At 35.8% G+C, this 23,984-nt stretch overlaps 1 protein-coding gene across 1 annotated transcript in view; it reads left to right on the forward strand.

Moving 5' to 3' along the window:
- Psmd14 (proteasome 26S subunit, non-ATPase 14) overlaps positions 1-23,984 on the forward strand; it is an 88,045-nt gene that overhangs the window by 40,580 nt on the left and 23,481 nt on the right. The window contains exons 4-7 of the mRNA XM_036185099.1: positions 10,410-10,481; positions 10,706-10,825; positions 13,218-13,288; positions 14,214-14,364. Coding sequence (XP_036040992.1) covers positions 10,410-10,481; positions 10,706-10,825; positions 13,218-13,288; positions 14,214-14,364 — 414 coding nt within the window. The remainder of the gene's footprint in view (positions 1-10,409; positions 10,482-10,705; positions 10,826-13,217; positions 13,289-14,213; positions 14,365-23,984) is intronic.

Here is a 23,984-nt window from a genome sequence, read left to right on the forward strand (position 1 = left end):
CCGCCTCCTGGATGCTGGGAATCAAATTTGGGTTCTTGTTCACGGAGCAAGCACTGTATTAACTGATCCATACTGCCAGCCCCAAAGGGTTTCCCCTCTTAAAGTCCTGTAGCTGGAATTTTTCTTGTCCTGCCTGGCTCACGGTCAGGACAAATCTCTCTTACCCACCAGTCCCACAGCAGCTCAGACCCAACCAAGTAAACACACAGAGACTTATATTGCTTACAAAGTATGGCCGTGGCAGACTTTTTTTTTTTTTTTTTTTTAATCTTAAATTAACCAGTTTCTATTAATCTATACTTTGCCACGTGGTTCGTGGCTTACCTGTACCTTACATCTCGCTTGTCATGGCAGCGGCTGCCAGTGTCTCTGTCTCAGCCTTTCACTTCCCAGCATTCTCCTTTCTCCTTGTACTGCCTATACTTCCTGCCTGGCTACTGGCCAATCAGTGTTTTATTTATTAACCAATCAGAGCAACACATTTAACATACAGAACATCCCACAGTAAAGTCCTTGTTTGAATGGAAAAGCATCCATTCAGGTTGAAGCAGATTTAAAAGGTTTGAATTTACGTTTCTATAGTTTAGTCATCTCCTGTCTCTGAACAGTAATGCATAGGCCAGGCACTGCCATGTGTCTGTGCCTGTCGATGTGTTGCATTCTTTTGCTCTTCTCCCTTTTGTACCTTCCCCACTTGGGGAACGCTTGCGTAGTCCTCAGTTCTTAGCACAAGGGATGGTGTATCAAATGGTTATTATGATTTACCTGTTCTCTTTTATTTTTGTCCCTAATCTGCTGTGTTGCAGTATTAAGTTTATTGTTTCTTGGGTGCCTTCTACTTTGTAAACTTTGTAAAGGTGGAGAATTGCTTACCTTTTTGTAGCCACACATGATGGAGGGCCTCCTAAGCCTGTGATATTGAATGAATAATAAACTCATGCATTCTGTATATCCATGTATGTATGAGTGAGAAGATTGCCTAGAGTAACTAGGAGGTGAGGTAATGAGTTTTAAATGCTTCACAAAATGATCATTTGTAACTGATTCTGTTTACATTTTGTAATTTGAGCATTTAAAATAAGCAGTTGAACAGTATTTTTTAAATGGGGCCCAGCCAACAAAATGGCTCAGCTGGTAAAAGTGACTAAACTTGACAATGAATTTGATCCCCAAAGCCCATGATGGAAGGAGAGAACTGACTACTACTGAAAGTTGTCCTCTGAGTTCTGTATGTGTAGGCTTGCTCATGTATGCACACACACAAGTAAATAAAGCTGTAAGAAAAATGTAAATGTGTGTGTGTGGAGACCTCTTAACTACTTGCAGTGTCTGTTATGGAATGGTTTTGATGCCTCAGTTGTCTGTTGTAGGGAATTCAAGATTCTGCCTTTCCTCCTCCTCTGTTTAAGTTTTAAAAGACAGCATGCATAATTTGCTGCTCTTAAATGTTTATAGTTCTTTTGGGGTCTAAAGTTTGAACTTTTAAAAGTAGTCAAGCATTGTACTTTACTTGGTTCTTTCCTATCATGTGGATGGTAGGAGTAGTTATATAGAACAGGGGGCATTTAGTCTGTTCTAGTAAGACAGAGTTTATAGATACCTATTGTCACTGATATTCATGTCATATTTTACACATACACACACACACATTTTTAAGTAAGTGAAAATTGTTTCAAAGTGACTGTCAAAGGGTGGTCTTAACGGGAAGAAACGTCAGCGCTATGCACCAGACACTGGGCCTCCAATTCTTAATGCTACTTTGATCAGCTCTCTTTATGACTAGGTGATGGTGTCATCTCCCCATCTCCTGCTAGCATAGCACCTTCACCCCACTGCCTGTTCCTCACTAGACTTTCTGTTCTTAAATTGTGCTCGTAAGGAGCCACTTCGTTTGTTCTGTTGGAGAAGCTCAGTAGGCTTAGGGTGGGAAAGTTCTCAAAAAGGAACTGGAATTGTCAGATATTTAGAGGGCTTGACAGGAGGTGCAAAGGATAAAAAGAATATTGTGTAGGGATATGTTGTATTCCTCAGTTTTTGCATCCTTGAACCATTGCATTTTCTATCATTTTAAACTTCTAATGAATAAGTACATTTTTAGTTGTAGTTACTCAGGATTCCAGAGGTATTTCAACAAGGAGTAAAATTTTATCTTTATCATCATATTGGTAATTTTCTATTGATTTCTCACAAATATTTAGTGTCAGAGATAAGGTATAAGTTTTCAAATGTTAACTTCTCAGTCTGATATTGTTTTCATTAAAGTCAGTACTTTCAAGACTATTCAGATTCAAGATACAGCATATGTACATTAATCTTTATAATATTTAGTATCTTGCCTATATAGTTTTTTAATTCCTAAAATAAAAATATAGGGAATATTAGTATTTATAAATGTGACATTTGAAAAGCAATGCATCATTATTTTGACATTTCCATTCTTATTTTCTACCCTTTTTTGTCTTTCTCTCTTTTTAAAGAATTAATGTGCCATCTGGAAACCTGAGATCATGCCATAAAAGGAATTTTGGCTTTTTTTGGCAACCAGTCATCAGGAAATGCTGTGACTGCACCTTATCAGAATAACGAAACATAATTAGAAAGGTGTATTAACTCCTCTGCTTCAGAGCATTTTTATATGGATTTTCTATGTGTATTAAACATTAAAAGAAAAATTACTGGCAATTTATCTCACTGTTAAGGTGATTAATTGTATAGTTGTTGGATTCTCAAACCTGAATGTGAATGAAATTTCTTAGGACTAAAATGGTTCTGAGCTATTTCTAAACATTGTATGCTAGATTTTTGTTCTGGTGTTAAAATAAGCAAATACAATTAGTTTATATGTTTATCTGAGGAGAGAGTTGCAGTATTACATTGCAATTAACTTGCTGTGTTCTTTTCTGAATAATGCAATCACTGGAACTGTCAGCCAAAGGACTCCTCCCCCTTCTTTTGGAACAATTTTAACTCTAAAAAGTAACAAGTTTTTTTAAAAATTAATTGAGAGAAAACAGCTGAAATCATGTAGTGAAAGGGTTAAGTCCACATGAAAGAATTCATTTCCACTTTAATGACCTAGCCTTGCTGGGTTAGGCCGGTGGGGAGCAGCTTCTGACTTGCTCTCCTCTTGCCAATTAACACCTCCTAGAACAGGTTGCTTCAGCTACATTGAAGCTTGGGCAGCAGAGAGAGTTTACATGCAGCTTGTTTTTCACACTGGTTGTTTAATACTCAAGAATTAAAGTATTAAAAGGTTCTTTTTACCTTGCTGGGTAAGAGAGAAACAATACAGTGGTAGTTAATTGTGTATGTTTGGATTCATGTATTACTTTTATGTTTTTATTTTTAAGAGTTTAATTGATGAAACTGATGGTGGTATTTTCACTAAATTTATGAATTTTATAAAAGAATTGAAGCCTATAAAATTTAAAAATATTTTCTGTCAACTGCTTAGCATAATGTAGGTTTTGTTTTGTATTAAAAAGATAGTCACCTTCATTTGTTAATAAAGTCTCCTTTCTCTTTTTTAAAAAACATATATTTTAACAGACTTTTGAAGGTAATTCTAAAATTCAAGACCAGGAATACACCTTAAATGGTTATAATGGAAAAAAAAGTCTTTGTAACATTTTAATACTAAAATAACAGTTTTGAAATGTTTCGTGTCATTTCCCAGAGTAAGTGTATATTCTTAGATATTTGGGACGTGCTTCAATTCACTGATAGTATTTACTTTACATTTCTTTTGTGTGACACTTTGGTTCATGATTAACCAGCAGGTATTTTAACAACATAATAAAATTGGCTAAATAATTGATACTAGTTCACACTAAGAGAAAGGTGGAGTAATATAACTAATAGTGTTAACAAATTTGTTAAAGGCCTGAGTAGGTAACACTTTGAGGATGTGGTTTTTATGCTGTTATAATGGCAGATGCCTTTTTTTTTAGCACTTAGTCAACAAGGGCTGCCCAAGGAAAAGTCACAGCTTTTTTATACTAGATCAGATTTTTAACCTTCTAAATGAGGAGAAAACAAGACAAAACAGAAAACCATGTTTCATTTAATTTAGCTATATTTAATATTAGTAGACATGTGTGGCAATTTCTGTGTTATTCATTCTCCAAAGGTAGGCTTTGTGCTGTTATAGAATGCATTGTTTTACATCATTAGTGGGTAGGTGTTCATGTCTGAATAAAGGCTAGTTATGTTGCCTGTGGATCAATTATTTACCCTACAGTTATTTAGGTAGGTGACTCATGGATTTCTTCAGCTTACAGATGTAGATCCCTTGCTCCCACTTTTAAAACAAACTTTAAAAAGTCAGATTTAAATAATTTCAAAGTGGCCAGTAGGAATTGAGTACTACAGACTTAATAACAAAAGTTTTTCGGTTTCTGATCTTTGTGAGTGATACATTTAATTCATAGATTTATGGAACTATGTAACTAAATCATATTCTAATTTATATTTTTTGTTTGTTTAAGGCATGGTCTTGCTAGGTATCCCATGCTGCCTATGCCCTCACTGTGTAGCCAGGTTGGCCTCAACTGTGCAGCAGTCTTCCTGCCTTAGCTCCCCGAGTTCTGGGATTACAAGTGTGCTACCATGCCTGGCAGATTCTGTTTTTAGATGGAAGCATTCCTTTAAGTTTTAACATTTAGAAATGTTATTAGAAAACATGCAAGTGCTTTTTACTTTATGAAACTGTTAGGTATGTGTGTTTATTCTGAGTGGAATCATATGAAATATAGACTGGCTTTCTTTAGTTCTGTTTTTTTTTTTTTGCTTAGATTACCTCTCTATGAAATTCTAGTGCTTTCAATTCTTGCAAAAGTTGTTAAAGAACCTTGACCTTTAACCTCTCTAAAAACGTGCTTTGCATTCTTAATGTGATGGTAAATAGTTGTCGTAGGGTCATTAGAGTGCACATGAAGAGTTGACACAATGTAGAGCTGATAATTTTACAGCTGTGTTGTTGATTAAGCACCAGAAAGAGGATACCTGTTTTTCATTACTGTACACTGTTGAGTGTACACTTACCTTAACAATAGTTAGAGAGCTTACTGTTTGATCTAATCAGCCATCAGATGTTTAATCTGAACAGTCATACTAGATTAATTGTAGTTATAGGGAATCTACGTTAATTTTCTATGTATCTTGGGCAATCACAAGATAGTGAACCCCAGTCTACTAGCCTGGATAATTTTTCTCATTGGCGTATAGTTCTGTACACAGTGTAGTCTAAAGTCACTGGCCCTCAAGTTTCATCAGGACTTAGTCATTGGAGGGCCTCTTTAGAACGCTGATTTCTGGGCTGTGCCTGTAATTTCTGATTAAGTAAGAATGTATATTGCCGACAAGTTTCCAAGTGGTACAAGTGGGACTAGTTCAGAGTTTGTACTTTGAGAACTGTTAGTCTAACGGTTGTATTCTGCCAGGTTTTTTTTTTCCAGGTAATTAAAAGTTTTCTTTACCAGACATCCTCATGGTTTTCTTAATATTTCATGTATGTCATGATTTTTCTCATGCTCCTGTCCTGTGTAGCTCTAGATTCTGAGAGTAAAGGATTCTTTAAAAGTGGAATCTCTTACTTAAAAGTCAAGAACTGGCCAAAAATCTGCATCATCAAGTGCTTAAAAATACTTTGCACTAGTAAAACACTTAAGCCTGCCTGTTTGCTTTATAGATTGATGACTATTTAACTTTCCTTCCATCACAGCCCTGGATAATCTACTTTCATGCCAGTGTATTTGGTGGCTGCACTCCTTGTAGCTTTCATTTTTGTTACCTCAACTTTATTGAGCTATAGTTGACAAAATTGTATGGTCTTAAGTTCTACATATGTGTGATGATTTGATATGCATATATTTTGTGGAATGATTCTCTAAGTCCTGGTAGTTTCATATGCATTACCCTTTTCCCCTGTGGCCAGCCCTTCCCCCTCCTTCCCTTCCCTCCCCAACCTTCCCCTTTCCTCTCTTTTCCTCCCCTTTCTTTCCCCTTCCCTCCCCTCACCTTTCAAGATTCTAAATTAAAATATCTCCTATAGCTAGACTTGATGGCACACTCCTTTAAGCTCCAACACTCAAGAGGCAGAGGCAGGGGGATCTCTGTTTGAGGCCAGCCTGGTCCCATGTAGTGAGTTCCCAAGACAGGTAGAGCTACATAGAGAAACCTGTTCCTACAGCAACAGCTTAAGATACTTGCTTTAAGCGTGTGTTTATTGCTTTTTAAGATGACTAAAGGCATCAGAGGATGACACTTTCCCCTATGTTCTTTAATTGTAAGTTAAGTTCTTGGGTTTATTTGCATTATTTAAAGACAGTTATGAACATTCAAGCTGAAAACATCCTTATTTACTCAAATAATTTCTAGAAGTGAAAAACTAGGTCACAAAGTTTGTACAACCCTAATGCTGTTGCTACACATTGCTCCGCTGCCTTTGATGGATTACACCAGTGGATATCACCACCAGCGCTGCTCAGTGTTTCTCTCATTGCCCTTCCCAAAGTGGACGCTGCAAAACTGGTCTTCATGTGTTAATTGGTAGTTCTTTAATTAAAGAAGGTCAGCTAGGGAGGCTGGACACTTTTCATGTTTATATCATTTTGTATTTCTTATATAATTAGCCTCTATATTCTTTGCTTGTGTTTCTGCTGAGGGCTTAGTAATTTTTAAAATTTGTTTGTGTAATGACTTTTTTTGACATAACTAGTATGAGGCAACTAATTTCTAGACTGTTTTCCTTTTTAACTCTTAATCAGAAGTTTAATTTGTTTTTGTTTTTCAAGACAGGATTTCTCTGTGTAGCCTTAGGTTATGTTCTTAATTGTATATTATTTTATTGTTTTGTACTCGTCAAATGTGTTCCTGCTCACATAGACATTCATTATTAGAAAAGTTTTTGCCATGCTTTGGTTTTTCTTTTTTAATGTAACTCTTAATCCTCTTGGTTAATGCTATAGCATGATATAGAGACCAAATTTAGTTTGAAGCAAGATACAAAGGAAAGATCGAATGTGTTCAGTTCTCTGGTGGCAACTTGGAAAGCTAACGAAGTGAAATGTCCAAAATAGTATAGAAGTCTAGTTAGGTTCAAGATGGAGAAACCTGAATTTATCCATACACTGATTGGAAAGCTAGAATAGCTGGCTCTAAAAGTTGCTCTAGATCCAGATGTTTTAATTGTGGTGTGTGTGTGTGTGTGTGTGTGTGTGTGTGTGTGTGTGTGTGTGTTTTAAAGACTTGAAATTGGGTGGCTGTAGGTGAAACTTTTACTGTCCAGTACACCTACTTTTCTAGTGCGCTAAACAAACCTGTTTCTAAAGACAGAAAAAGCAGGTCTCCCCATGATGTGCTGGCTGTCCTTGAACCCCCAGGCTTCCCCTGGCAGCCTTCAGCAAAGATGGAGTGCACCTCAGTACCTGTCTTCTTCTATTGCTTTGTAGTCAGTCTTGTGTTTACTTCCTTTCCCCCCACTGACTTGGTAAAGTGTACATACACAGTGGTTTAATTTTTAAGCAGTTAAAGGTCAAACATCTTTCACATCTGTATTTCTAGAATAGTCACCACTGAACTCTAACCCTCTTCATTTGTAAGAGATAATATTGTATTCTGTGTCATTGTATGGAACCTACAATAATGTTATTTTGTCTCTGTTTCTTCTTGTGTAACTTCAGTTCTTACTTTTTAAATCTTGTCTTTCCTTCAATACTTTTATTACAAAGAAAAATCATATTATACTGACAGGTTTTCTACAGTGTTTGCTATTCCAATTTTCAGTGACTTTTTGAATTATTGGTATGCTGGTCTACAGAGCTATTTACCAAAAGACACTAGTTGTAGATTGTCTATAATTCCACATTTTATCCCCTCTTGTGTGCTAAATCTTTGTTGTTTAGCTGTTGAAGTCTTTACATTCCTCTCTGAACTCAGTTTGCAGGGTCTTTACTGAGGTCTCTTTATTGCCTCATTGAGTTTTATTCAGAACAGGTGAGTGTGTAGAAATACTGTAGCCTCGATGAGATTGCTCTCACAGTCTTCATATGTATCCCACTTTCTCCTCCCTCTCCTTTTTTCTGTCTCACTGTATATTTAACTGCTACCAACCCCTCTTTACTTCTTGCCAGTACCCCACTCCCCATGCCAAGGAATTTTATTCCCTGGCTAACAGGATCAAGAGATAAAATAGGTGGGTGGTCCACACCTGAGAGGTCAGGAGACTGAAGACTTTGAAACCAACCTGGATCAATTAACAGGACTTTGCAGGAAGGGAGGGAAATGGGAAAAGGGAAGGGTGGCAGAGACCCTGTTGGGGGTGGGGAGGAGTTCAGAAGAGGTAGGGAGAGGAGAGGTCAAAACAGTAAATATCACTGACTATTGTCATAGACAACACTCACCAAAAAGGGTTAACTTTCTGTACCATCTTTATTGATTCATTTATTTTTCAGCAGGTATTACTGAGTTCTTGCTATGTGCTAGATACTTTGCTAAGTACTGATTATATATAACACACAACAAAGGCAGTTTTATTCCATTGATGACTGAAATAGTTTTTGGATTCTACCAGTGATATATTTAGGTAAAAATGTGGTCTCTTATTTTTTTTAAATAATTATTTTCTGGCAAATTGAAAAAGGTTATTTTAATATCTACGGACAACATACACTTTTTGGTTTTTCAAGACAGGGTTTTCCTTGTAGCTTTGCGCCTTTCCTGGAACTCACTTGGTAGCCCAGGCTGGCCTCGAACTCACAGAGATCCGCCTGGCTCTGCCTCCCGAGTGCTGGGATTACAGGCATGCACCACCACCGCCCGGCTCACAATTTTTAACGTTGTTTTATGTGCAAGAAATAGCTTGAATGTGGTGTTTTATTATCTTAAGGCTAAAGTATAACTTTCACAAATGTATCATCACATCTGACTTGATGGTCTTCAACTTTTTCTTAATCTATCTTTAAAATTTTTATTAGACATTTATATTTAATATATAGAAGTGCTTGCCTACATATATGTGTGTGTACCACATATGTGCAGGGCCTATGGAGGCTAGAGGGGATGTGATATCCTCAGAAACTTAAGTTACAAACAGTTGTGAGCCATCATGTGGGTGCTCAAATTCAAGCCTGGGACTTCTGAAAGAGCAGCCAGTATTCTTTACCACTGAGACATCTCTCCAGCTCCATTTCTTAATCTTTCCTAAGTTTCTTTGCAAAGTGAATGAAATTAGATTATTAAAACTTTTATAATTTAAACAAAAAGTATTTTGGCTTACTAATTAGTTTTCATTTTGAAAGTCTATTTGGAAGAAACAACGAAGCTGCATTCAGTAAGAGTCTGCACTTGGGACCATCTATGCTTAATACTGGCAGTAAATATTGGGAGATTTTTAAATGTCCCCAAATGTGACAGAATTTAGTGTATACATAGAAATATATGTAGACTGTTAGTGGAGTATGAGTAAAGCAGTTATTTAATTTCAACAAGTAAAAACAAAAGCAAGAGGGAATGAGTGGTTAGCATATTTGACATGGTATAGAAAAGTAAGAAGGGTCGTAACAGAAACTGTGCTCTACACGTCTCAGCATTAAAGAAAGACAGACTTTTTAAATGATGTGTACTGCTTGGCATGGAATTGTGTTTACTGGCTGCTGCACTCACCAGTTACCCTGAGGGTAAAGACCACAAGTTGCTCTGTGAGGCTCATTGTAACAGTCAATAGAGATCTGTTTATTTTTGTGAATAAGTAGGATCTTTTTGGAGATACTTAGTTGGTTCGTTAACCTCTTACAGCATGAAAGGTAGTGATCAGTTACTGGAAGTGTTTTGTGCCACCTACCTGACCATATCTAGTTTGTTCCTTCTGAGGTGGTGGTTGAAAATTTGTTGTGTGTGGAGAAGAACAACTTCATTAGGAAGTGCAGAGTGTGCTGCTCATTCACAGCTCTTTCTCCTAGGGGTTAGAAGTCTTCCACCACCTTCCTCCCACTGCATCTGTGTGTGAATCTTCAAGTGATCCCGTAGCCCTGATCTGCATGCTGTCTGTAGCCAAAGCTGAAGAGGCCCAGATGATCCTTGAGTTTATCAAGCTAGTCCAATAGAATTTGGCCTTCAGATTATATCACATTGTAACATAGTGGTAACAAATGTTACAGTAATTGACAATAATTCTTTTATAGCCAAGGTAGATGAGCACTGTGGAAGTAAACGTTATGCCCATTGGAAAGTTGTCAGGGTACTGAGTTTTGACTATTGCCTTTATGCTTAATAATTGTAAATGTCTTCATGATTATTTGTATTGTAATTGGATAAAAAGGATACTTGAAGAATCAAGTTTATTTCTCCGGTAACTTTAATTCTAACTCCTATATTCTGTGTGGTATAGTAATTGATGAACTTGTTTCTAGGGTCCACCTACGGATGCTCCTGCCGTGGACACAGCAGAACAGGTCTATATCTCTTCCTTGGCGTTGCTGAAGGTGAGTAAGGAGTAGAGTTACTGGCTTAGAGCCTCCTCTGCAGTCACTCTTTTATTTTGGCATATTATCGCCTTAATTCCCTCAGGCATAAGCGTTATTTCAGGTACATCTACAAAGTAGGCTTTTATTCCCACAGAAGCAAAATAGGTTATTTGGCAGCGTGGGTGTGCATGTCAAGATTTCAAATCAGTGTGCTTTGTGTCCTTATATCTTCCTCTCTACAGATGTTAAAGCATGGCCGTGCTGGAGTTCCTATGGAAGTTATGGGTCTCATGCTTGGAGAATTTGTTGATGATTACACCGTCAGAGTGATTGATGTGTTTGCTATGCCACAGTCAGGAACTGTGAGTACTTCTTCATGTTGGCTGCTGCTTGTCTTCATTTTCTTCTCCTTTCTTAATTAAAAATAACTCTCATTTCTTTATGCTTTTCATTTTGCAGTAGGAAGCAGCAATTGTAATACTGATAGTATGAATTTTATCTTGTATTGAATTAAATCATTCCTTTAACTGCACCATGGACTCTTACAAACTGAATGGTGCTAGTACTAAATCCCTTATTCTTTCCTTTAGTGAGCCAGACAAGCTGGATTTAAAAGTTAGTTGCTATCAAAGTATTACTCTGAATATTTGATCAAAGTTTTTAGAAACTGTATAAAATTTGAATTCATGTAAATGAGTCCTCCTGTGAGGTTTCCTTTTGGTTTTTCAAGACAGGGTTTCTCTATGTAGCTTTGCGCCTTTCCTGGAACTTGCTTTGTAGACCAGGCTGGCCTTGAACTCACAAGATCTACCTGCCTCTGCCTCCCGAGTGCTGGGAATAAAGGCGTGCGCTGCCGCTGCCCGGCTATGGTTTTTTTAAATATGCTATGTAGGGAGGTGAATGACTTTCACCTGTTAAGTAAGTAGTAAAATGTAGATTTTTGAAAGCACTCTACATTGTTTAAAATGTCTCCTTTTTAGAGATAATTTTGCTTTGCCTTTTATTTACTGAAGGAGATTTTTATAGAAAGTCATCATTTAGGCTGTTTTGTTCATTTGTTTGAGATGGGGATCTCACCATATAGTCCTTGCTGGCCTGGAATTTTCTACATAGTGTAGGCCACCTTTGAATTGACAGAGATCTTCCTGACTCTGCATTGGAGTGCTGAGATTAAAGGTTTGTGCCACTGTGTCCTACTGGACTTAAAAAAAAAATGTGGGGGAAAAAAACCCAAAAAAACCAAACCCAGTAGTAATAAAAGGCAATGCAGTGGCTCATGCCTCGAGTACCCGCACTGGAGCGGTGGAGGACGGAGACGAAGAATTCCAAGTCTTCATTGTGTTGGAGATTCATTTTGAAGCCATTCTTTCCCACATTGGAGCACTTGTCTCCAAGCAAAAATGATCAGTATTAACTCTACCTGGTTTTCAAAACATATGTAGCATTCTCACTTGTGTGTTTTCTGTGTGACTCTGCTGTGGCTGTGTTCTTGTTAAGGCTGGCAAGGCTTATAAGGTGAAGCTGCTTGCTCTGTTTGAGAATCCTTACATACTAAGGAACAGATTACATGCATTTAATTGATGCCATACATACATACACACATGAAACAAGTATTTTCTGTAAACTAGATGCTATAGTATGCAACATATTGGAAAATAATACAAAACAATGGGAAAACCTGTAATACATTTTGGGTTTTTTGTTGTTATTTTTGTTGTTGTTGGTTTGTTTGCTTTGCTTTTTTTTTTTTTTTTTTTTTGTAAATTGACTTGGAATTCTTTTGTCTTTCTGGATATCCATTATACTTTTTGTTTATGGATATAGAAACACTATATGATCCACAATTGATATTTATATTTATACCTATTATACCTTCTTTTTCTATCAAAATATATAAAATACATAAGAACGAACTTATTTCTGTTATAGGTAGTCCCTATATAGATAGATAATCAGGATAATAAATGATTCTGATGCATTATTACCCCTTCCCTGTAATGTTTGTATGACAGTATAAGATAGGCTGTTTTGATCCTGATGATCACTCTGTGTAGTAAAATCAAGTCAGTGGACTCTTGTGTATGGCTTATGTCTGCATATTCATCCCCCTTTCTTCTTCCTTATCTCCCCTCCTTCTGCCTGGATCATACCCTTCCTCTCCTTCTCTTCATTGTCTCTCTTCATCTTCTCTTTAAAATAATGAAAACAAAACTCCGAAAAGACAGTCTTAGCTCAGCATCAGAGTGCATATTCTTGTTTTCCAAAGGTGCCCTCTTCTTTTGTGGAATTCAATGTGCTGTTTGTTTTGGTTGGAGGAAGTGCTTATGTTAAACTGGCTTATTTAGCTAGATTAGATTTACATTCCTGATGCTGAAATGGTATTAGGAAGTATGCTTGCCATAGGTAGTTGTAACTAAAAAGAAAAATCAGTTTGTCAGCTGTTTGGTACTTCTGATGATGTATATAATCAGAAATAGATATAGATAATAGCAACAGCTATGAATGTTGACACTCTGAATGTTGTCTCAGTCATTAGCTAACAACAATTTGGTACTTAACAGTTGTAGAAAATTTTGTGGTTAATAAATCTTAGAGTTCAATGACTTGAGTAGCTATCAAATACATGTGTCAAAACCTATAAAATTTTAATACAAAATTGGGGATAGACTTTTGTTGTTGTTTATTTATAGTATGTTTCCTTTCCCCCAAGGTTTCCCAGGCAAAGTCTTTTTTTTTTTTCTCCCCATAATCTAGGGTGTCAGTGTAGAAGCAGTTGATCCAGTATTCCAAGCCAAAATGTTGGACATGCTGAAACAAACAGGAAGGTAGGTTTACACATCATTTTTTATGAATGAGCAATAGTTTTGGAAATGTACCTTAAAGTTTATGAGCATCATTCTAAGGGGAAGAATCAGTATAGTTGATCTGCCTATGTGGTGCCTATTGACATCCTGAATGAAAATCTACCAAGCAGAAAACTGCCTTGTATTAAGATTCTCAGCTGTCATGTCATAGGCTTGGGCTATAATGTCCCCCTGGTTAGCATCTAGAATTACTTTGTTTTCACTGTCATCGAAAGACCTGGTATGTTCTGTGTGTTTGAGAATTTCAGCCAAATGCAGTTCTGATAAATGTTTGCAGACAAGAGTTTTGAAGACTGTATAGTCCAAGTGTTTGTCCCTCAGACTAAGTCTCCCAATAGTTGCCGTTCTCTTGCTCAGATTCTTCTACTGTGGAAAAAACTTCAAAATTCCTGTTAGCAAAAGGCTCAGCAGCTGAGCAGAGCAGTGCAAATTGGTTTTTGACTGAGTTCCTAGTTCTACTGCTGGTTTAATTGATATTTAATCCTTTCACAACAGTGGATCCTGGTGTCCATTGTTAACAAATGGACTCTGTGCCTGAAAAATCTAGCTCCCAGAGCTAAGGAGTTAAAGAGGAGATATTTACTTGAATGCTGAAAGGCTAAAAACTGGCTCTGAGGAAGTGTGGTAACAAGGTGAAAAACTGAAAGCCTTATCTACCACTGCTAATGTGCCTCTCTTAATGATAGCACTCCTTTGTCACACTTACTCATTTCCATGTTTTCTGGAGAATATGGTGTCCGATTTCAGAGTTCCTAATGGTGCTTTTTCACACCTGTATGTTTTTCATCTTTTCTTAATTTATACCCTGTTAGTGTGTTGTTTCTCTTCATATCATCAGTGTATTACTTGTTGTGTTCTGAGTGTCTGAATGCCCTCTTTGTTTCAGGCCTGAGATGGTTGTTGGTTGGTATCACAGTCACCCTGGCTTTGGCTGTTGGCTGTCTGGTGTGGATATCAACACTCAGCAGAGCTTTGAAGCCTTGTCGGAGAGAGCTGTGGCAGTGGTTGTGGATCCCATTCAGAGTGTAAAGGGAAAGGTAGAGTCAATTCTAACTTGCTTGCCATATACTGCCACTTTTTATACACACACATGTAAAAAAAAAAATCCTTTATATTTGAAAGAATTCTTAATAAAACACACATACACAAATGCTTTTTATTTAAATCATACAAGTCCATGAATATATGGCATGCTATTAGCAGTTTAACGAATTATGTAGGGTTTTATTTTTAGTTTACTATTATCATGAATGAATGTTTTATCCTTAATTTAAAAAAAATTCATGAATTTGAATGTTAAACCATACTAAAAGCTTTGTACATCCCATTTCCATGTTTTATACATGTATAAAATCCTATGTAAACATTATACATATAGGATTGCTATGTATAAAAAACAATACATACTTGCTGCTTTATACATATTAATATTTTAATAAATAGCACATTTTAAAAACGTTTATTTAAAGGGCTATTTTTCAGACATTATGTAAGATGTATTCTGGAGCTGTACTTTCCAAATGTCTTAGACAATGAAAACTTGCCCGAAGACGTGGTGACCAACCATTCATGTATTGTAGTGAGGACACAGATGAATGATTAAACATGCTGACTGATTCTGAAAAGAGGTTTAACTTGCAGAGCACATTGGGATATATTATTCTTTGTTGAAATCTCTTTTGTTCTTGTTTAGTTCTCTCTCTCTTTTTGTTCGTTCTTTCATTCTTTCTTTCCCCTTAGTTCTTTCTTTCTAGCCCCATATGCCATTTTCCTATTTCCTGCCTCATGACAGCAGGGTGCAGCTCTATTATCACCTTCACAGAGCTGTCTGCAAATGTGAGAGGCAATTCGATTTTGCTCAACCACAGGGAGAGTGGATTAGAAAAACTACAGAACATACAGAAATTGGCTAGGTGGTTACTGCTCTAAAATACTGCTGAGGTGTCTTGTTTGAGCATGTACTCCCATTGTTAAAGGAAAATCATAATACACTCACGGAATCCTTTTTATGCAGCTTTTACGAATAATTTTTAAAGCACTTAGAAATAAATATTAGCTTGATATCTATTAGACCTAGAGTTTGATAGTGGTGTGGATTACATTTACATCTACTCAGCAGCTGAAACAAACTAAGTGTGATTGTTAAAACACAGATTCTTTGTGTTACAAATTTGAAATTGAAAGTTTTTTGATACCATATTATTACAATGTATAAAAATTGAGGTCTTCTTTAAAGCATGATCCTATGAGATGTAATGTAGCTTTTCAAAGGTAGAAACTATCCCCCCAAAAATAATAATACCAGCTGACAGACTAGCAATTTAAGATAACTTCTAGTGTTTGCTGTATCCCTGTATTCTCTTTTACTAAGTATGTTGTGACTTAATACTGATGAAGGAATTACAAATCCTTATTGTTGACTAGCTTTATGATTTAAACTACAGAATAATTTTCTGATGTTTAAGGTGCCTTTTCAGTAACATAATTTAATAATCACTATTATTCTACAAATATAGAATTAAAACTTGTGAAGCTCCCACCACAGTAATTTACAAGCAGTAATTAGGGCTTATCTCTCAGTATAATTCTAAATAGCAGTTTTAGCTTCAAAACTTACATTCAAGTGTTGTGTAATACTGAGTTCTCACTAGTTCTAGTTAGCTGCAATTCATATTATAATGAAAAATTACAGTTAGAACTGTACTTATAGCATGGGTTTTGACAGTGTTGTCTTAACTTTTTAAAATACGTAAAATGGCTATGTTAGCTGAAATGATGAGGTTTTTGTCAGGATATTGTCCATCCCTGTAACATCTGAGTTTGGTTGTGACTTATAACTCTTACCTGTCAAGAGCTTTTGACCTTTTGACAGTATAAATCAAACTAAACACTAAATCTATGATGGACTATTTTAGTTAAATCATGAAACTTAAGAATATAAATTTATAAAGAATGAAGAATAGCATTGTACTTCCCCTTCCTGGTATGTGAATTATCAAAACTGTCAAAATATTTAGTAAAACAGTGATTAGATCAAGAGTTAAAATGACAGTTTGTATGTAAATCACTAAAGTTGGAACTCTTGTTCATACTTTTAAAACCTTCCCTATATATTTTTATTTTTATAAATTGCAATATTACCTATGTTTTTGAGCATTTTAGTTAATTATAGATTTCGTTCTTTGTCATCTTAGTTCATTCCCAGTAAGCTTAGTTTTCATTTAGGGTGATTTGAGTATAGTATAATTTATTGAATACTATCTATATTAGAGTCATAACTTACTCTAATGTCTGTAGTATATATCAGAGTAGTAACTATCCTAGAGACAGGCTTTACTTCTGTTACTGTTGCTATTATTATTCCTGGTAAAAGTAAACATAGAAATCCAACTCTATAACATTATGTAGCACTTAAGCTTTTTTATTTACTCTTTAATATTAAATTTTATGGGTTATTTATAACCAGAGTAACTTAGGAATTTAAAGTGAGCACCAGAGGTCTTTGTACAGCCTTTTAAGTTAGTGTGACAAGGTTATTACTCCTTCAGGTTCCTGTAGCCTAAGTCATGGGAGAGAACTTCAGTGTTTCTCCAAATTCTAAGCTGTAGTTCATATCATTTATAGTAGGTACTATGTATGAATTGATTTTTTTTTCCCCATGTGGTAAGTGCCCTATTAATTTTATGTTTAGATAGGTTTATTCCTTTGGACTTTTGGTGACATCCCTAGGACCAAACATTAAGATCACCATAAGTAATAAAATGCACTATATGATGAATCTGTATCACTCATTCAGTGCATTATATACTACCAATGTTTTAAGTGATACAAGAGAAAATCTTTGCTGTTTGAATTCATAATGTAAGTGGAGAGTAAACTCATAGAGATTACCAGTGAGCTCTTGAATTAAACTATTTAGTGAAATAGTTTCAAGATCCTGGTGTTTAGTTTTCAGTTTATTTGTAAAGTACACATATTTTATACTCAGAGCTTTAAATGGCACAGTGGTGGCCTCTTGCCTAGCTTACTGTGTAGTCCGCCTGCAGTGGGGCTTGATCCAGACAAGTGGCTTTAGAAGTGGATTCAGCTGTCACACTGCTACACTTCTTTCATGTGTCTATTATTGGGTTACTTTGAGCAACATCTGAAAACTACTATGCAACTCATTTATATACTTACATGTGTTAGTTCTTTAAAATATTATTGATTTAGAGAATTAATTTTCTTTGACTAGGTTGCATTAATGAATATATAGATGCTGCAGTGTAGTGCCTGTGTTTTGCTGCAAATTAAATAATGACCATTTAGTCTAAGCAGTGGCTGGGTTTTCTTGAAACATGTTTACTAATCTAATGAGAAACATTTAATCAACTTTTGAAAGTGGAATAGTGATCTAATTGCAGATCAGAATCCCATATTTGCCAGTATCTAGAAGTATACTTTGATAGCATATATGGTAAGTGCAGAGTAGACTAGAAAACAGTCTGCACTGAGCAAAACAGGTTAAGCTGGGCCAAGCATTGAAGGCTGGGTCACCAAGAGTAGAAGCACCTGTGCCATGTGGAAGACTGAGCAGGAATGCTGTACTAGGTGGCGTGGGTCTATTTTCATTCTTTCACAGATACTAGAATTTTAAATAGGGCATCTTTTACCATACATGGAGCTCCGGAAATAAATACAAACAGGAAAAATGAATTAGAGAATGATTATTCTAAGGGCTTACCCCCCCTTCTGTTTAGGGATTGGGAAAATGTAATTTTTATAATATTTCTTACTAATTTTGAGATGGTGGTGGTTTCAAATTAATTAATAGTTCTACTTTTTCTCATTTAAAAGCAAGTATGTAAAGAGAAAAACTCATAGCCTTTATACAGATGATACAATTATAAATTTCCCACAAGATTTTAACGGCATGTAAGGGAATAATACTGTATAGAAGTAGCATTTATTTTAAGCTAAAGCTTTTGTGTTAATAATGCAACCATTGAGCTAATCGATTTTGCTTTGGTATTTGCTATCATTTACAGCGTTGTGATTATATTTAAAATTATTTTGAATGCAGATGTATTAGTTTAGGAAAAAAAGAGTTTAAGACAATGAATGTCCCATTACCTATGAGAATATTATTGACTTTTGGCTTATTGAATGCTTTTACTTCCCTAATCATCTAATTACCTCCAGCCAGTCACACTGTGTACCCGGCATGTACTAGAGACACAGAAAAGAAAAGCTTAGTCTCTTACCCTTAGTGTAAGTTCAGTGTGGGTAAACTGTGGCTTTAGTAAGAAATCTTTCCTGCAATATCATGTTAATTTTTAAGATGATATTGTAGGTGATTTGACATTAGCTCTTCTGTCAGATTTAGGGGGCTTTTCTGAACCTAGGCCTTAGTTTTGAGTGGTTTAATGTTTAATGTGTTACTTAATTTCCTAAGAAGAATTGATTATAAAGGTAAATTTTCTTCAAAAACATGGAGCATTCCTCAGTTGTTGTTAGGCTGTTAGTTAGCAGAGTAATAGATGTTTAATGCCACGTTTTACATTCCAAATAGACTTACTGTATAGTTTTTATTCTGAATAAAGCAGTATTCTGTGAGACTTTCAGTTTGGTTTGCTTTGGAAGTGCTGCATGCACTGAAACTAAACAGTAGTAAGGAAAAGAGAGTATGGATTGTCAAACCTAGTGATGAGGGTTTTAAATAGATAATTGATGGCTTTTTTCACACATGAAATAGGACACAAAAATACTTTCTTAGAGTTCTTCATTTTGTTATGTATTTATTTTATGCTGTTTTGGTGGTGGTCTTTATTATGAACTAGATACACAATATTGAATCCTTAAACCCTGCTTTTATGTAAGTGAAATTTAGTCTTTTCTAGTTTTTGTGCTAGTGTGGTTATTATATCAGATAGCTTGCTAATGACTAGTGTACTGGCTTTAGTGTCCATATAGGTAGGTATAAATCAAAGTCCTGTCTCTTGTAACTGTAACATCTTATTTAATTTACTTGAGTTGTGTAAACCTTAGTTTCCTTATTTATAAACTGAGGTATTTTGGTTATTATCTGTTACAATTTACTTTTTGATTATTGAGATGGTTTGGAAAGACAATTTCTACCTATAGTAATCAAAATTTAAAATGGTTAAGTTATATGTAGGAATTTAGTTGATGTTTTTCATGCTGAATACATTTATTTTTTGAGAAATACTAATTGAAGGTCATGATTTGATTTTCTTTAAAGATGATAGTATAGTACAAGAAATGTACATAGATACTTAATTTGCCCATTGCCATGTGAACACTTTTAAACTTTAGTCTTTTAGTACCTAGGGACTTTTCATCCTTTGCTTTATATGGACTAATGAACAGGAACATCAGCTTTATTATCACGGTTTGTATACTAGAAGAGGATCTAAAATCACTTGTTCATTTTGTGTAGGCTGACTATAGCTACCAGAGTGAGTTGATATTAGACCAGCAACATATAGGTGATAGGCTCTTGAAGCTCATTAGAAGTCCCCTAAGGAGCTCAATATTAAGTGTGCTGTTTGTCACCTGTGAGTTGAGAAATGTCTGTCATGCATGAGTAGAGATTCTAGACAATTTTGTTACACACATTCCTACATATGTGTTTGTATGTAGCAACAATCAAAGGAAAAGGCCCTTCACTTGAAAGGGAGCAAAAGGTGGAGGGTGTTCATGGGAGGGTCTGGTAAGAGGAAAGGGGAGGGGGAAATGTAATGTAATTATAATCACAAAAATATGTTTTAAAGATAGCATTATTTAATCATGTTCTTTTTTCCTATTTTTAATGAAAAATTTTCTTAGAAAAAAATCTTAAAATGTATCTCAATTTCTCATTTTTTTTCCATATACCAAGTGTCTTAGGATAGCAAATTTATAGTTATGATTTGATTTTTAGGGAACCTTTTCCCATTGTTTACTCTTGCAGTACTATTCTTTTGTTAGCTGTGTCAGGTTAGATGCTGCAGGGGTCATATGTCAAAATGAAATTAGACATGTGACAGATTTATTTGGAGAAACACTGGTAATGGGTAAAGGCATGGACCTTCAGACAGATACTAAATTTGACCTTAGGTTGGGAAATAGGAAACTGGCCTAGGGTAGGAAAAGCCTGACCATAGGCTGATGGAGAGTTGTTGAGTCCTAGTTTTCAGAGGTGTCTTTATTTTGGCAGAGATGGCTAGACTCTTGTATTATGGTTGTGTTTAGTCACTGGCTGGGAGCAGCCCAGGGGATGTATTGCCTGGTGTGACTATCCTGTGGATTAGAAAGAAGGTACAGCAGCTGGAGTTAGAAGTCAGCTGTGCTGTCCACAGCAGGTTCTGTTAAACAGAGAGAGATCTGACAGGAACGGCTCACTGAGTACCACAGTTCAGGAACTGTGATGATAAGCACACATGCATTATTTAATCTTGTCACCAACTCTGTGAAGTATCATTCATAAGTAAACAAGGAGATTGAGACATTAAGTAACTTGTCATAGGTAACTTGGCCAGCAGGTGATAGACTAGAATTTTCACTTTGAGAGAAGAGGAGTCTGGCTCACGCCTAGGCACTCATACTCACACTCCTATACTATACTGACTATATGCATACACTAAAAAAGTTCCTTTTATGACTTAAGTATATTCTTTTCACAATGTTTCATGATCTAGAAATGTCTAATTACCTTTGCCATGCTAGTTTCTAAAAATTGATTTGTTTTCATTAAGGGGTGTGTGTTTGAAACTTGTGGTTTTAACTCTTTGAATTTTGATGCATGTCTTCACTTGTCAGAAAAGTACATTATGCTCGTTCTGTCCCATCCGTATTCTCCCCTAGTATATTGAAATTGTAGTACAGATCTGTAGCTACAGTAAGCAATTCTCTGAGGATGAAGAAAGAACTGTACATTCACATAGGAATTTCTTTTCCAGAGCTAAAATTGACATTTTATAAATAATTTCCATGTTGCAAACTTGAGACCAAGAAATCACAGCAATTCAGTGATATGCATTTGGCATGAGTCAGTTTTAGTTCTTAGTGCTTTTCATTGGAAATGGCATAAAAAGTAAGATATCTCTGAATTTTTTATGCTGTGGGCTTACAAGAGACAGAAAATGTTTTTATCTTATAGATGCATGGCAGTGCATAGCAGCAGAAGTAACAAAATGGTCACAAACCTCCACAGTATTTCCCAGGTCACATCATTCATTCTTAATTTTTAAAGAATCTAGGAACAAACTAAGCAGTCGATAACAGGCTGTTTCCAGGCGGCAGTGTTTGGTGTGGTGCTGCCCTTTTCCTCATGCTTCTCATCTTCATCGTGATTTAGAGATGGCTTCTGTGTGTCACTAGCTTTACATGCTTTAAATCTGTAACCCAGCTGCTCACTGGGGTGTCTTCCTTCCTTCCTTCTCTTTCTGTCTTTCTGTCTTTCTGTCTTTCTCTCTTTCACTCTTTCTTTCTTTCTTTCTTTCTTTCTCTCTTTCTCTCTTTCTCTCTTTCTCTCTTTCTCTCTTTCTCTCTTTCTTTCTCTCTTTCTCTCTTTCTCTCTTTCTCTTTTTCTTTCTTTCTCTCTTTCTGTCTTTCTGTCTTTCTGTCTTTCTTTCTTTTAAAGTATTTAGCATTAATTTTGGTCTTAAGTTTTTATTTATTCATTTATTTCTAGGTATAGGTCTTAGGCTGACCTGTATAGTTATGGAAGATCCTGATTATTTACATCTCCTAACTCTTTAAGCTCAAGAAAGTGAGTGCATGATGGGTGTTTTAAGATCAGTTCTATCTTTGGTGGCTGTATGTTTCTGGAACCCTTGCATTGGTCCTTGACTTCCGTGAAGTGCGGTTGGAATTGCCACTGGAGGCTCCAGTGAGAGGGGTGAAGGAGAGGCACTGGCAGGAACCACTGCCAGAGTATATCTGCAGGAAAACACTTTTCATTAAATTAGGTGCAGTGTTGCTCAAAGAAAAAAGAGCTTCCTTTGAATGTAGAAATTGGGATTGTAGTTTGATGCTTTAGAAATTTAGTCTGCTCTTTTAGTGACCTAGGGAAACATGGGTTAAAAAATAGCATGTTGAAATGAACTGTGGTATACTCATGGAAGAAGTAAAAAAAAAAAAAAAAGAAAAAAATTATGGATTAAAATGAATTTGAAAATAATTAGAGCTTAAATCCTAAGCCAGATTCATCATTAAAATGAAATGATAGGTCCTTGACCCTTGGGTGTGCTTGGAATAAACATGGAACTCAGTATTGTTTTTAAAACTATTTTGCTTTTGTAAGCTAAGACAGATGTACAAGAAAGATGCAGTTTTTATTTTGTATTGGCAGCTTCCAAATATTTAGTATCTATTTCCAAGAGTTGCAATTAGTAAAGCAACCATGGTACTGAAGTCTGCACATCCCACAGCTAATTATATTTGCAAGGTCAGAGTGAATACATATTTTCAGAAAAATAAAGGGTTATATAAATATGTGTCTTCTACTTGGCTGTTATATCACAGTTTGTTGATCTGGAGTATAATGTGTACAATTCACAAATTTGTCTGATAACAGAAAGTGGTGTGTGATTGTGTTTATTTTACTAACCAGTATATTCACAGCAATCACTTCCAAATATCTCTCCAGTAAAGATGTGTTAATTACAAAACAGACAAGGTCTTCTATTATATTAAAGCTACTAACAAGAAGACAGCAGGAATCACACATGTAAATAGCATCATCAACCCCTATTTTAGTCCTCTGTTTTGATCTGTGAGTTGCGCATAGACCAAAGGTGCTATTAAAGACTGAGTGTATGAAATAGGCAGCATTATATGAACAAAATTTATTCAACAAGAAAACAGACCTTTAACATGAATTTAACAAGCCTGAGAAATTATAAACTATCATATGCTGCAGATTCATGCAGTGATAATAAACAAAAAAAGGAAAGTAAGAGGTTTCCCTAAGCTAGCCAAACTGCTAATGGTTTTGTTATAAGCTGTCTACTGTTGCGGTGACCTCTGAAAAGTCTCAAGGCACTTGTACCAGAAAAAAATTAACTGGTCAGGATGGGAAATAGAGATTCATTGGGTTTGCAGGGCTTCAACATGGACAGGAATTTTTTTTTTTTAATATTTTTCATCCTTCAGTGTGGAGATTATTGTTGCTATGAGGAGGTGATTTTGATGCAGTCTTTGTTTCTTTTTAAAAATTTTGAGGTTCACAAGACAAACTGGTTTTCATGTGTACATATTCAAAGTGAGCCATGAAAACAGCAGAATGCTTTAAGAATGGATTACTCTTTCTTCCCCGCCCCCTTCTGTGCCTTCATTCTTGGAGGTTCTTTGTTTAGTATGTTGCATCTTAGATTTATTTTCCTAACTGTGGAGTGACCACTTTGCTGTCATTCTGTTGCATCATTCTGTAAATACACAAACACGGGGAAACGCCCTGAGCTTAAACACACCTCCAAGTTCTCACTAGGGCTTTTTTTCAATCTTACTGTGGCATAATTAACACCTTCTTCACCCATTGCTCATTAGTGTACTGGACATTAATGAGTCTATTTTGATAGGTTCTTCTAAAGGCAAAATCCACTTATTCTCACAGCAGAAAAGGCAATTATAAAATTGTACAGAAATTAAAATATGGAATATATTGCCATATTTT

This window comes from Onychomys torridus, chromosome 4 (genome assembly GCF_903995425.1).
Source record: "Onychomys torridus chromosome 4, mOncTor1.1, whole genome shotgun sequence".
Lineage (NCBI taxonomy): Eukaryota > Metazoa > Chordata > Mammalia > Rodentia > Cricetidae > Onychomys > Onychomys torridus.